Source organism: Sander lucioperca, chromosome 22 (genome assembly GCF_008315115.2).
Source record: "Sander lucioperca isolate FBNREF2018 chromosome 22, SLUC_FBN_1.2, whole genome shotgun sequence".
In the NCBI taxonomy this organism is placed as follows: domain Eukaryota; kingdom Metazoa; phylum Chordata; class Actinopteri; order Perciformes; family Percidae; genus Sander; species Sander lucioperca.
The window spans coordinates 26,889,396-26,904,352 of NC_050194.1; the positions used below are offsets into that span (position 1 = coordinate 26,889,396).

Here is a 14,957-nt window from a genome sequence, read left to right on the forward strand (position 1 = left end):
AACGACGACAACGAGGTTGATTTAAGAGTAGAACATGCAGCATCAGCAGCATCCAGCTCCACGGCGAGGCCCTGTGCGCGGGACTCAGAGGACGGTCTTCTGTTAAAAATGCCGCCGAGCTTCAGAAGGCTCAGCGCCGTGCTGGTTTTATCGTTAGTGTGACGTTACCTGATTTGTGGATTTGGTGGAGGTGGGTTCGGGGTCGGGGCCGAGAGGGCCCCTGGGCAGGATAAGGGGGCGGACTCTGTTCTTCGTCCCCCGAGAAGCTGCTCCTCCTCCTGCCTGCCTGACTGAAGGGCCGTCGACCAACCGGAATCTTCCTCTCTAAACACCAAGCCAGACTCGGGTAAGCTACTAGGGGCTTATTACACACAGGGGTTCAATTCAACTGTTCTTGATGTTTAGAATATGTATTGTGAAAAAAGGTTAAAAAGGTTACAGTTCAGGGTGATATTTTTTTAATTTAACCTCACACTGTTAATACTTGCATTGATATGCCCATCTGAATAAGCCCCTGGTAAGCTGTAATCAGACTGCCAAGCCCAAGTAAGCAAATACACTGTTAGCTACCAAGAACAAGGCTAAAGCAACTGTAACAAATGTATGAAAGTCTGTGGCTGCCAATATTTAAATAATTAATAATTAAATTAGCATTTTCCATTTGCATGTCCATGAGCCATAACAACATAACAATTTTAATTTTAATTTCCATTTTCATGTCTTTTAAAAAACCTAAGCATAACATTGCCATAAGAAAAATCTAATTGAACAAGAGAGCGAATTTTTGCAACTAAACTATGTGCAAATTACACAGTTAAATTATCTCCTGATGTTTGGGTAACTTCTAGTGAAAATTAAATGGAAATGGCCGTTTCAGTGGTTATTTTCATTATGATCACAGACCTGCCAACCTTGAAGACATTTTATGAGTACAACCGCAGAGAGCTAATAAATAGGCCTAAGTACTTCTGTGTTAAAGATGAGAGTCAGACCAGGTTAACACAGGTTAGCCTTCTTCAGTGTTGGGAGTAACGCGTTACAAAAGTAACGCAATTACAGTAATGTATTCCTCTTTGCTGTAACGCAGTAATATAACTTACTAATTAAATTTCGGTAATATTATACTCGTTACAGTCTCAGTAACGCGAGTTACAATGCATTTTAACACAACATTTAGTGGTGCGTTCTTTTTTAAGAATTCACCAACACCGCGACACATTTCTTCACAGGAAAAAAAAAAGCCGTATTATTTCCTGTCGCTGTATTCGATGGTTGAGATGACTGCAGAGACAGATACATTTGCGAGATGGATATTATTTTCAGGAGTTATTAACGCTGCGTTGAAGTGAGCTGTCCTGTTTCTGTTCCCGTGGTCAGAACCAGAGACGGTACGGACAGCATGTATGTCCCAACAGGTGACGGTACGTCAGTGGCTGACAGATATAAACATGTCGGGAATTAATGTTGAGGCTTGCTACACGTAAATATCATTGCATTTTATCAGCCGTAGAGAGTAACTCTGCCTGTAGTGGAATGGCTTCGAATGACGACCAAAAACGCTTGTCTTTTACTGTGACCATTTACTGTTCAATATGTTGCAGTTTTACAAACAAGAAAGTGAACAACTTGAGCCTGACGGACATGTTGCTTCTCAGTAAGCTAGCAAGAGTAGGCTACACAACAGACAACTTCCGTGTAGCCTACTTCAAAATAAAAGCACTTCCTGTGACGGTTCGCAGTAAAACTAAATTACTGTTAAATAAGGTTGTGTAGGCTACCTTTTCACAAATCAGCTGTAAATCAAGTACTGTAAATAATGTTAATAGTGAGTTTTAATCACACTATAATTGAACATTTCCTTTAGAGTGTTTTAAACTAAACAACATGAATTTCTTATTCAAGTGCTATAAACAAACATTTTACAACAATGCCGTACTTTTAATTGAGTATTTTCATTTTCTCCTACTTGCCTATTATACGTTTTACTTATCTATTTTTTATAGCTTTAGTTACTTTGCATATTTATATTAATTATACAAAATATGAATAATCTATGATGTATTAAAGTGGATTCACAAGCTAGCTGCCAAATCAAACTTCCCCTGTTATTTTGGTAAAAGTAACTCAAAAGTAATGCAAAAGTAGTGTAACGCATTACAATTCAGAGACAGTTATATTGTAATATAACTAATTACTCTCAAATTGATTGGAAGTAACTTGCCCAACACTGGCCTTCTTCTGATTACTAAAGTAGTCTAAGTAATGATTTACTCATAAAGCAACTTTAAATAGGCCTAAAGCAACTATTAAAAAAGCACAAGATTGAAGCCTGGCAGACACGATTATAGGCTAATAAATAACATGGGTCAGATATTTTCAGATAGGCTTTTCAAAGATTGACATGGGTGACATTGCATTAAGTCAGTTGCCATCACATTGGCCTAGCAAATAGCCCTACTGTATGCTATGCATCATTAACTGAGCTCGTAACAGCTGGACTCCCAGTTATGATGTCAAGGTCATTATTTATGTTCATAAATTCAATTAGGCTAAAAATAGCCTAACTGTTACCTTTACGTTAATCAGCATCTGGCCTGTCTAAAACCTTCTAGTTTTCTAGCCATTCCACCACTTTTCTAACTTCCCCCAACTAATGGAAAGGATGGCAGGTGTGACAGGCTAGCCTATTGACACTATGAACGTTTTGTTTCTTATCATCCTTTTATTTTTAATATCATTATGTTTCGGGGGGTGGGCGGGGAGTATTTGCAAGAGTGTATCGCTGCAGCCTGGAGACCTCCTGTCTCATTCCTGGGCATGTCCAACGCTAAACTCAGATGTTCAGAATACGACGGTAAACTCAGATGTTCAGAATAGCCTACGAAATCGTGAATTATTTTCTAAATGAAGTCACGGTTAAGTTAGCGGGCATGAGAGGCATGAGACGGGAGGTCTCCAGGCTGCAGCCATACCCGACTCGTATTAACCATACCCGAGTATTTGCGTGTGGGACTGTGTTCGTTACCTGTTGTCCCTTCGTGACTGATATCGATGTCTGTCTTGCAAACGGTGCAGAACGCGTGATGAGGTAGCCTGGACATGTGGATTCAAGGCAAGCCCCCAGGAAGAGCGCCGAGTCTAAAAGCCACCATGGGCTTAGCGGATAACGGTGGTACTGCACCCCATGGCCCAGAAAGACTTTTCACATAGACTTTGCATGGCGAAAGAAACGTCTATATTTCAGCGGATAATTTGTTTCTGGGTATATCAACTTACCACCCGAACACTGAAAGGGTCCTTGTTTAAAACGTTACGTTTTTAACATTTTTAACATTCACTAGAAGCGAATCCAGAATTATTAAATAAGGCATGATGAACGCGCATAGTGGACGCGAGCAGAGCCGCGGGACTGCGCCCGCCCGCTCACATGACTGTTCTCCCGAGCTCATGTAGCTAGCTGTAATAATGGATATAGCTAATGGTTGTAGTTCACCATGTGTTATCTTATGAAGTCATGATACATCCCAGGGATGTATGTAGCTGCTGTAAAGCCTGTTAGCTACGTGGATGTAACGTCATTAGCGTTTCCTAAACTGGCGGGCTATCGGCTAGCTAGCTAGTTGCTAACATCAGGGGTAGCTAGCATGGCTGTATTAAGATCTATAGCTACATAGCTAACTATTTGCCTACATAACGTTACTACAGACAGTGATTACATCGCCTTGGTTCTCTCTTATGATACATCCGAGGGCTGTATGCTGTAAAGCTTGTAACGTGGATGAGAGCTGAAGCCATGGATGAGCTTTGTTCACGAAACTGCAGGCTAACTGCTAGCTAATAGCACAACATAATTATTAAATCTCCTTGGTTGTCTAGCTAAATACATCTATCGTTTATTTAGCTAAGCATGTAAACGATAGGGAACAACGAAAACAGTGTTTAACGTTAGTGAATATTTTAGACAATGAAACGGCGAGTTCATGAGTTCGCCACTTGTAAGAGACACGACAGAGAAGCACGAACGCGCATGTTGCTACGACAACGCAAACAAATTGTTGCTAGTGCGCATGCCCATCGTGAGCCAACCAGCGTTATGGGCCAACAATGCGGAAGAGCCAAGCTCCATGTTTGCTTTATGCGCTTTTGAGCACTCTCATTGGAACGTACAGGGCTTCCCGCCGAACACTGTATCCAGTTCTCTTAATAAATCCATGATTCAAGGCCATCTCTCCCGATAGCTGTCAAGTTTCCGTAGTTGGTTTCCGAACCTTTTTTTGAGGCGGTTCAGTCATGGCATACAAGCCTACAGTTATCCGGCCAGCCTAGCTTGCTTGAGGCACTGAATTGAATTAAACGTGCGAAGCATTTGGCTAGGAGGGGCAGGTGGGCGGAGGGTTAAAATGCAGCGCTCCGATTGGCCGAAAGCTTTTCACTCCACTTATACGCTGTGGCTGAGCGGCAGAATCAACGTCATATAGATTGCACAGAAACTGAAACCGGCGAAATGAAAGATGCAACAATGGATGATATACATCCATGAACAAAATGCGTACCTAGAGAGCAGGCAATCGTACAAGCGTACTTAAGGGTCAAAATGCGTGCCGAGTACGAAAAATGCGTACATGTTGGCAGGTCTGTGATCATCTTCATAATGCTGGACTTCCACAGATTTGACAAAAGAGACCTGGGAGGATCCTTCTATTACAGAAAAATAATTTTCATAAGAAACAAGCCAAAGTCAAGACATAAATCATAGTCCAGTTTAAATAAGTATGAGAAAATTAAACATTTTGTAATGGCAGTTCTCCCAAGCATCTTCATAAAAATAAAAAATTCCACGAAAAGGTTAAATTTCTATTTGAATGAGCCAAAATCATAATTCCTTATAACTCAAAAGTTCAGTTTGCAATAATATTTTCAAGTTTAGCTTGCACAAGTCCATTCCACATGCAAATTTATTATCATTATTGGGAATGGTATGCTTACGAGTACACATTAAACTATTTGTCAGTGAAGTTTTCATTAATTAATTTGGATTTTGTCATACATTCTGTGCACACAAATGGCATTTCAATTTGATTAAATTACTTCATTTTTATATCGGCAGCCATAGACTTCCATATTACTGCTTGTGTTCAATTTAGCATTAGCATCGACTTTTGTGTGTGAAAATGTGGACCTAGTTGGGATACCAACACCAGGCCTTCTGCTATTAAATACCTGAAGTATCTCAAACACATTGCACCCAAGTGTGCAGGCATTGTGTTAAGAACTATCCCACTCAAAAGGGAAAAGACAGAACTTAGGTCTCTCTACAACACCCAGCAATGTGACACAAGAGGTCCGATGAAAATACTCCTGACACACCAAGCAGATGGCCAATCTGACAGCAGCAGAGTTTCTACCACGAGTGTAGCCAGTGACAGTAAGAGGAACAGAATAAGGAGAAATAAGAAGTGAAGCGAAACAAATCAACAGTGCACGACGGATTACTCACTTTTCTTTTGGCCTTTATACTGCTGGGCCTTTTTCTTCTGCTTGGGTACAGATTGAGGCATTTCTCTGTTACCTGAAAGAAGACCATAAGGCAGGAAACTATAGGACATTTGTGGACAGTGAGGTAAAGTGAGGTGAGGTACAAACCAAGAAAACAAATGGTATCATAAATAGAGCATATACTAGCACAACCTACAATTAGGGATGCATCGAGCCGATATGTCGGATCGGTATCGACGCGGATACTGGCCTAATTAAGCACATCAGATATCTGCAATGACATGACCGATCCACAGTAAATACAGTTTCTTTTGTCAATGCCATCAGTTATAGAGTAGTCACGGTAGGCAGGCGACTCACTTTCTAATGCCACAGCAATCCCTGGCCTTGTATTATTTACATACAATTAATTCCAATGAGTTTCACACCCTGAGGTATACAGAGTCTAAATTTGAAGAAAAAACAGAGAACATGTATTGAATTAGCAGATATTTGAGATAAAGTATCAGACTAGGTATTCATGGACAAAATGTCGAAATTATACACACAATTAAAATGTATCCAGAATATTACCTGGGAGTATATAAATGAAAGATATTACAAAAGTATTGGTTAAAATGTGACGAGTATATAAATTATTATAATGTGGAAACAAAGAAACAACATAAGTGATGAACTAAAGGGTATCAAGCTATACGGTTTGCAATACACAGCAACACATGAACACTAAAACAAGTCATATGTGCGTTTTCATCTTATGTACACACATTATGCAAGTGTTATTCTACCATGTTCATATTGAAATTTAAACCCAGAACTCAGAGAGGGAATGTGTAACATTGCTGGCTTCATCCTCTGAAGACGTCGGCGCTGCCAGCTAGGGCTGCAACTAACAATTATTTTAATTGTCAATTAATCGGTCGATAATTGTCTTGATTAGTTGTTTGGTCTACTAAATGTCAGAAAAGAGGAGTGAAGAAACTAGAATATATTCACATTTAAGAAGCTGGAATCAGATAATTTGGACTTTTTTTTCATACAAAAATAACTTAAATAGTTGGAGACTAAATTAATAATAAAATCTTTGCAGCTCTAATGCTAATGTTGGGAAGGGGGCTAAATAATGCTCCAAAGTTAGGCTAAATTTTGGTAAGGGAAAAACTAGCATGGCCATTTCTTAAGGGGTCCCTTAACCTCCCACCTCAAGATTTCTGAATGAAAATGGGTTCGATCGCCACAGATATGCACAATTTATACTAAAACCATGCAGTATGAGGGAAAAACATGGGTTTTTATCTCATGCAGTATACATTTTTTTGCCTCTTCTAAAAATGGTGTGTTTGAATATTTATGCACGGTGGGGTCCCTAAACAGCCTTGGAGTTGCATGATTTGGGTATGACTGGAAAGCTGAGACTCTTGTGGATTCAATGACCCCAATTATATTCATGTGTGATGTTACTATGTCCCCTAGTAGCAGTTTCACTGTAGTGAGACCGTTTTTTGAAAGTTGATCTCACTGTATAAGATGACCCTGTTGTGACCTCTAGGACAATCATAGCCTCATGACACTTTGCAACCACAAACTAGAGACCGAGGGCATTTAGAGAAAGTATGGCTTTCATAGGTATACTGACTATGAGGTGGTTTCTAGAATAGAAGAGCTCGCCATCTAAATCGCCGAAAAAAGCCATTCTTGCAGAAATCTTGTAGAAAATAGTTTTGTATGTAGTTCATATTTGAGAACCTTAAACAAGGCATAAAACGTTGTTTTTTTATGTAAATGATGACTTGACTATCCCAATAGTTGCCATAAAAGTTACGGTTGGACTAATCGATGAATCATTACAGCTCTACTGCTCAACAGCTCAAGACTGGCTCATTCACAATAACTTTTGGTTTAAACAGATTTTCTTTTCTTTGTGTAGCTATAACAAACAATAAATCATACATGACATGCATTTTATACATTATCTCTCTCTGTGTATTTAGCCTTGTTTACGAGTACCTTTTCTGGTAATGTGACCATGTTGGTAGTATTAAGGAACTGTTATCTAGATAAACTGCCATCGCAATTTCTACAGAAAACCGACTGTAAGACATGCTCAGACACAAGACTGACATGGAAAATAATAGGGATGCACCGATATGAAAATCTTGGTCAATAACCAATGATCTGTATAAAAAAGGTTTCTATGATAATCATATTTTATACACACTGAAAAATGTGTCAACACTGTACATTTGGAAAAGTAATGTCTTTCTTCATTTGCACAACATTTGGAGAAGCCCATAAATCATAGATTCACCGCATTGTTTCCTCTCAACAAGTTATAGCCACCATTAAAAACACAAGTAACTAACAATGTTAGGAGGGTCTGGCTATTCCACACAGCATTCCAGGATGGGAGAACGTGTTCTGGTTTATTGGCATTTCTATAAACCAATCACAATTGTCTTGGGCGGCACTAAGCACCCAACAGAGCCACGGTGGTGCTGCAAAATAGCATCGGGAAGGAACTTTTCATGCTAATCGAATGTGACCAGTTTTAGTGCAAACCGCTAATTAGCTTATAAAGCTAGTCGTTGGGGAATGGGTAAAGTAACAAGAAATCTCCATTTCTACACCACTAACAAGGCTCAAAATAGCACCACACTTCCACTGTAGCATAATGAGGGTCCCTACATATATAGGGGTAAACGCGGCGGATTGCTTACGAGGATGCGAGCTGGCAGGAGACCCGTACTTCCCACGCTCTTTTTGGCGAATGTACACTCATTGGACAACAAGATGGACTCCGTCTAAACAGCTACAGAGCGATGCGGAATTGTTGTGCACTTCTCCTAACGGAAATGTGGCTAAACAACAACATGCTGGATTCATCCTATCAGATAGAGGGATTTTAGAAGGGGGAGGCATACCCCATCACCTCTCATCATCGGAGGAGCTAAGGTGGAGATGGTATCGTCAGTCAAATACCTGGGGATTCACATCTCTAGCGACCTGACGTGGAGTACCAACACGGCTAACATTCTTAAGAAGGCTCACCAGCGCATGTACTGCTTGAGGAGGCTGAAGCAGGCTAGCCTCAGTCCTGCTGTCCTCACCTCCTTTTACAGGTGTGTGGTGGAGAGCACACTGACATTCTCCATCACTGTCTGGTATGGGAACTGCTCTGCAGCGGATAAGGTGGCCCTGCAGAGAGTAGTTAAATCCGCTCAAAAGATCACAAACTGCAGTCTCCCTTCCCTGGATAACATCTACACCAGCAGATGCAGGAGCTGTGCCTCCAACATAATGAGAGATCCCTCTCACCCAGCACACAATCTGTTTAACCCCCTGCCCCTCCGGCAGGCTGCGCAGCTTTAATGCTAGGAACACAAGGCTAAAGCACAGCTTCTACCCAGAGGCGGGGAGGTTTGTGAACTCAAGGACTGTCAACGGTGTGCTGTTGCCATCCCTTTTCCCTAAAGAACTGTATGCATTTCATTGAACTGTATGCACTTTACCCTATGGACCGTTGATGCACTTTATGGACTACTGATGCCCTGAAATGCTTGTCGCTTTGATCGTTTTTAAAGAACTGATTTTATTTCATATCCTATTTAAACCTTATATCTTTTTTGTAAATCATAGGCTAATGAATTACTGCCACTGCCATACTGCTGGCCCTGAGAGCGAATTTCGTTCTCCGTGTGTCTAACATGCTGAATGACAATAAAATTGAATTGAATACATGTAAACCGAAGCATTGAGAACTTTATTAAAAAGATAGTTTATAAAGACAATACCGGTATAGAGGCATTTAGGCTGCTTGCTAGTGGCTTACTCCTGATATTGTTTGTGAACTTCTGAATGGCGGTTCTTCATATGAGAAATACTAGCTGAAGGATTTGACACGCCGTCTTCCTCGTATTACTTCGACCTTGCAAGCATTGCGTACTGCACTCGCGTGTCCTTTTTTCACAGTGAAAAGCATAAAGCAGCATGTAAACAAAGATTCTCTATTACCTGTGCTGCCTCACTGTGTCACAAACTCAGCATGGCCGCACACAAAAAACATGTGTTGGCAGCTAGACGGAAATAATCATCGGTTGTTGACATCGGGCCAGTTTTGCTCATCGGACAGATGCCAATGTATAAAAAAAAAAAAAAAAGACTAACATCGGCTGATACCGATGTGATTGCGGAAATATTGTGCATCCCTAGAAAATAAGCATTACAATTACGTAATGAAGTGTTATCTAAAATGCACCAGAAATAAATTCTGCTATGCCGACTTATGTCAGTGACAATCTGCCATTTGGATTATTAGATATTGAGTGTGTCAAGTTGTGACATTTTGGATCAGTCACCAAAACACAAGGCCTTAGTGGTTACCCAGTTGAAAGTGTGTTCATGTTCTTACTCTGTGAGGCGGGGGGTTGGAGCTGGTAGTCAGTCAGCTGACACCAGCCCACGGGGTAGAGGTCAGGTGACTCGCAGTCCACCCACTGGTCATACTCATCCTCCCAGCCGTCAAAGTGGATCCTCAGTAGCCGGTGCACAATCCTTGTCACCGTGGCAACACACACCAGCCGCGGCTCCATCAGATCAACAGCCTCCAGCTTCATGCCTTGCCGGAAACCATGATTGGGAATCTCCTAGAAGACGCGGGACAGTAAATAACACAATTTTTACTGATTTACATAAAATCAAAGCACAAAAATTAATAAGCAGTAAGCTACTGGTGAATATATATGTTCCTGCAAAGAGTGGAGAAGCACTGATAAATCCTGAATCCCATTAATCAGACAGAACAATGGAAAAAAATATGGGGCTATATGAAAAGGAGAGGGTGAACACAATAGCTTTCAGCAATAAGATATCTAGATTTCCCAATTCATGCAAGTGACACTGTCATTTTTGAATGTGTTTCCCTACCAGAGGCCCATTTGTTTCAATGAATTTTATGCCGATAAAGTGGTCAGAAGTGTGGTTACACTTCCTCTGAGATGTGCACAACAGCGTTCTCTATGCCCTGTACTGATAGGCTGTAGGTTGTAGGGATGGGTTTGGAAGGTTAGAAGGGTGTAAGGAGGGGTTGCATTTTGTGTGGTGTGTTAAATGTTCTAAATAAATTGACTGAAATCCCTAATTGTAAAGATTTCATCCATGGTGCTCTGTTAAACCTGCTACTTTTGGTTTTGAGATGTACTGGTATAAAACCCTGCTGCTTTTTTGATTTCTTTGTCTGTTGCTCTTATTAATAACCAGAAAAATAATACCAAACACATTAAAACTCTTAACACTTAACACAAATACAGTGGAGAAAACATTAATGAAGCCTACCTTGTTAAAGAGCTTGACAGGAGCAGCTATTGAACCTGTTTCTCTGAGGTAGTCAAACCATTTAAATGGCAGTTTAGTGTACCCTGGGGAAGAGAACCAGTGTTGAGACCAGAACATTAAAAAACCATATGCAAGAAGGTGTTATCAAACTACTTCTAACCACAACAAATTCACCTAAAAGAGAAATGTAGAAGTGTAGAGGCTACATATGAAAGATGTAAAGTGCCTGAATAAAAATGCAAAGCACGGTCATTAGTTTTCATCAGGAGGTGCAAGGGAACATGTTCTTTTTTGAGATGGAGACACATTGTTCATGCCAAAATCAACTGTCCAATCACAGCTTGGGGGCGGAACGATGGGCAAAGCTTTTCATCGCCAACACAAGCTGTTTGAAGCCATGGCAGCCAGCTTCTCACATTCAAAATGTTTCCTGTGGCTGGCCAGCTGGAGGGACATTACTTTTGACTGGACATTTAGTTACATTTGTGATTGACCGTTTTAAGGAATATAAATAAGGCTCGGTGCGAGTATACTGTGAAAAAGAGAAAGCTCCCTTGCATCTCCTTATGAAAACTAATGCCAGTGTCTAATACACTTATTTCTTTGTTGCTTTTAGATTTTAATATGGCATGGAAACTAGGCCTGCACGATATTGGAAAAAACTTACATTGCGATATTTTTTTCTCCCTGCGATATATATTGCGATATGAGAAAAAAAACTAATTTCTACAAGAGGACATAAATAGCATTATTTAGAAATACTAAATCATTCTCAACTACTGGGGTGATTTTGTAGGGGAGTGCATCTACAAAGAAAATAAAAATGAAAAAGGAAATTTTCTTATGTGAACCAGTCTTTGTTGAACTTTAATGCTTTACAAAAACCAAAGCAAGTAAGCGCTGTGACTCCTCTTCTGAAGTGATTCTGGAGAGGGAAATTAGGAAGAAATACACTGGTTGACTGACATGACACCATTGTATTCATTTAATATCAATCCAGGCTAAAGTGAACGATATTAATAATGTATGCATGGTGCTTCCTCTAAATTTCAGGTTGTGGTCGACTAGCGGGGCCTGCTTTGGTTGTTTGATAAATTGATTAAAATTGATCATGACTGGTGGTTTGCTGTGCATGCAGAGCCTGCATGTCACACTCTTGCAACAAACTGTGTATCCAAGAGCACTTAAATCAGTGTAAATGACGTTATATCAGAAACGGACAAACTGCTGTTGTAGATTAAGGCCTTTTTATACTTCTGAGTCAAATCTACGCCGTTCCTACGGCGTCGTGACCCTTTCGGAGTTCTGCGTCGGGGTTGAACGTGTTTCTTTGCAACGCGGTGTATTTCACCGCCAGGATGCTAGAGGGTGTGTGGTTTCCGGAGGGTCAATCGCGAAAGTTAGTGTTACGTTTCCAGCGTCGCAGCTCCGAACCATAACGTTAGTTGGGACAGACGCCTTGTTTCTTTAGGCTAACTATGTTAGCTTTAGCCTGACTGGTAGCAGCTTTCTGCGGTGAAAAATGGCCGGGATATGTCGTGATTACGTTGCATTAATCAGGTGATTTAGTTTGTCTTTGCAGCGAACATCAAACACTGACTACTGTAGCTTCGCTACCCATGGAAAAGTATGTGCATCACTGTGTCTGCGGCAGCTGCCGCTTAGGGTTCTTTTCTACACACGGGAGAGCCTCACTTCCCATAACACCCCCCCACATGACCACCTGTCTTAAAGGGGAAGGGTCGGCTGGTAACAATCATGGAAAAGGAGAACGGTTTAAGTTTACTTTTTTATCAAGCAGCAAAAAAGTTGTAGCGTCAACATCGCAATGTCCTGCGATGTGACTATCGCGCATGCGCACATCGTGATTTAGACAATGAAACAAAATATCGTGCAGCCCTAATGGAAACGTATATCATTTAGTTATTAATAGGGTTGGGTACCAAAACCCGGTCCCATATACGACCGAATAGCAATGCACTTAGATGCCTGCGCTGTCCTCTGGTGCTGACAGCTAAACTGTGGCTGTATTTCACTCAAAAGGATTCCAACACTGGGGCGTTCAACGATCTGCAGCTAAAGACACAGTGTAGCCTAGCTCCACTTTGAAACACCATGGCCACTGCCATTCAGAGAAACAACACTGACAGGACTCCATGGTGCATTCAAGCCCACCTCTTAAACTTAAGGTGCTTTCACACCTGCCTCATTTAGTTCGAGTGAATGGCACTAGAGTTTGTTTACCCCCATGGTGCGGTTTTGTTTCGGCATGTGGGAATGCGGCAATTGCACTCAGATGCACACCAAAATTGGTCTTGGTAGGCTTTCAATCAAACTCTGGAGCGGTTTGTTTGTGGTGAGAACATGATTGGACCTCGACTTCACCAACTGTGTGGACTGAGCTAGACTGAGCTAAGTGTCTCCTGTAGTCAGGTGTGCTTAGCAATCTGCGATGCATCAGAGCAGCAAACTGAAGAAGCTTGCAGCGTTTCTCTCACAGAAATAGACTGCAGTCTCCGTGGTCAACCAGCCGTTGCTAAAGTTGGAGACAGACACCGGCAGAGCAGAGTGAAGTCTCTGTGACCAGAGCAGATGTAGTAAGGTCACTCGCGAAACAATGTCTGATTATTTAAATGAAATTTGCTGATTTAACCATGGAGATGTAAGAAATATGAACTAGTGCAGAACACAGGACCTTCATCCTGTATTTACTTTCTTGCTCCCGCCTCAGACACATCTGACCAATAAGAGGAGTGAGCGTTCTTGCGTGGTTTGAAATGACGCATTTTGGTACGCTTGGATTTTTCTTTGTGTGAAACGAAACCAAGGGGAAATCGCTCCAAGTTTACAAACTCCTCAAGTGATTTAGACACATTAAGGCACTTTAAATCTTCCATACCTCTGTGGTCCTCTCAATAGGATCAAATGCTTATTTTCATTTATGAAGGGCTTAAAGAAACCAGTACCTCTAGGGGGCGTAAGATCAATGCTGTTGATTTCACAGAAGCCGACAGGGTAGATGGAAGGGGAGGTGCCATGGTAGCAGAACCAGTCTGATCCATCCACTGCCTCCGAACCATCAATCCCGATCATGAGGTACCCGTCTGCCAACACCTACAGAAAACCAAAATGGCTGAAGTCAGTCTGGAGCAGTCGAGTGAAAGACATAACATAAACAACAAGAACGAATCCTTCTTTTACTCCACAAAGCAAGATTTCATCACATTACATTAATGTGGAGTCCAGAAACACACGTACCTTTCTTACAGTGGCTACACATATAGCTGAGAGGTTGAGGGGGTCAATGGCTTCTAACTTCATTCCATCTTTAAACCAATCACCACTCTGGTCCACATCTTTTACCTGAAACACATTCAGATAGAAAAAAATCAAATTGGGGATAATTATTAAAATATGGTTTAATCAGGCATTGTATTAGCATGCCATAATAATGACATTAGTTGGACATGTTTAAAAACTGTAAAATTGGGGAAGTATTACGTTTTTAAAGGACAGTAGAAACCTGTCATATAGATGCATCAATTGTCACTCAATATTAGATCTAAAAGCCCACCAGGCCTTCTCCCTCAGACACTGTTATGTAAATGACAACAGATGGAGGTGAACCCTTTCATTATTAGATGGTATGGTTCATTTCTGACAGACAGGAAGCAGCAGGTAAGAGTCAACTCTAGTCTTTCTGATACTCTGAACAGAAGTACAGGTGCCCCTCAAGGCTGTAAGCTCTCCTTTACTTTTTACAATATACACAAATGATTGTAGAAACATCTATAGAAATAACCACATTATTCCAGTTTCAGATGATACAGCCATACTCCGTCTACTTACAAAAGATTCAGACATTGCTATCTATAAACAGGAGATAGAGGAGATAGAGGAGGTAGTGAAGTGGTGCAACAGGCATAACCTGCCACTTAATGTAAATAAAACCAAAGAAATTATTTTTGACCCCAGGTCTATAGGAGATCACATCACACTCCAAACTGAAGGTGTACTTGTTGAGCAGGTAACAACATATAAATATTTAGGTATACAATTAGACTGTTGCAGTGGTCCCATCAAATGGAGTATGTTTGCTCAAAGTCAGCGAGTTCATGGAGTGGACAAAG

The 14,957-nt window shown here is 41.0% G+C and overlaps 1 protein-coding gene across 4 annotated transcripts in view; it reads right to left on the reverse strand.

Annotated features, from left to right (window-relative positions):
* The window catches only part of mbtd1 (mbt domain containing 1), a 33,179-nt gene that overhangs the window by 7,247 nt on the left and 10,975 nt on the right, over positions 1–14,957 (reverse strand). For 3 of the 4 annotated variants that reach the window (XM_035997530.1, XM_035997528.1, XM_035997529.1), the window contains 6 exons: positions 14,086–14,190; positions 13,794–13,941; positions 10,828–10,910; positions 9,905–10,139; positions 5,498–5,569; positions 169–324 (listed from right to left, as the gene is read on the reverse strand). In XM_035997530.1, the coding sequence (XP_035853423.1) occupies positions 169–324; positions 5,498–5,569; positions 9,905–10,139; positions 10,828–10,910; positions 13,794–13,941; positions 14,086–14,190 (799 nt within the window). The remainder of the gene's footprint in view (positions 1–168; positions 325–5,497; positions 5,570–9,904; positions 10,140–10,827; positions 10,911–13,793; positions 13,942–14,085; positions 14,191–14,957) is intronic. The other variant, XM_031323871.2, reaches the window with a different exon arrangement.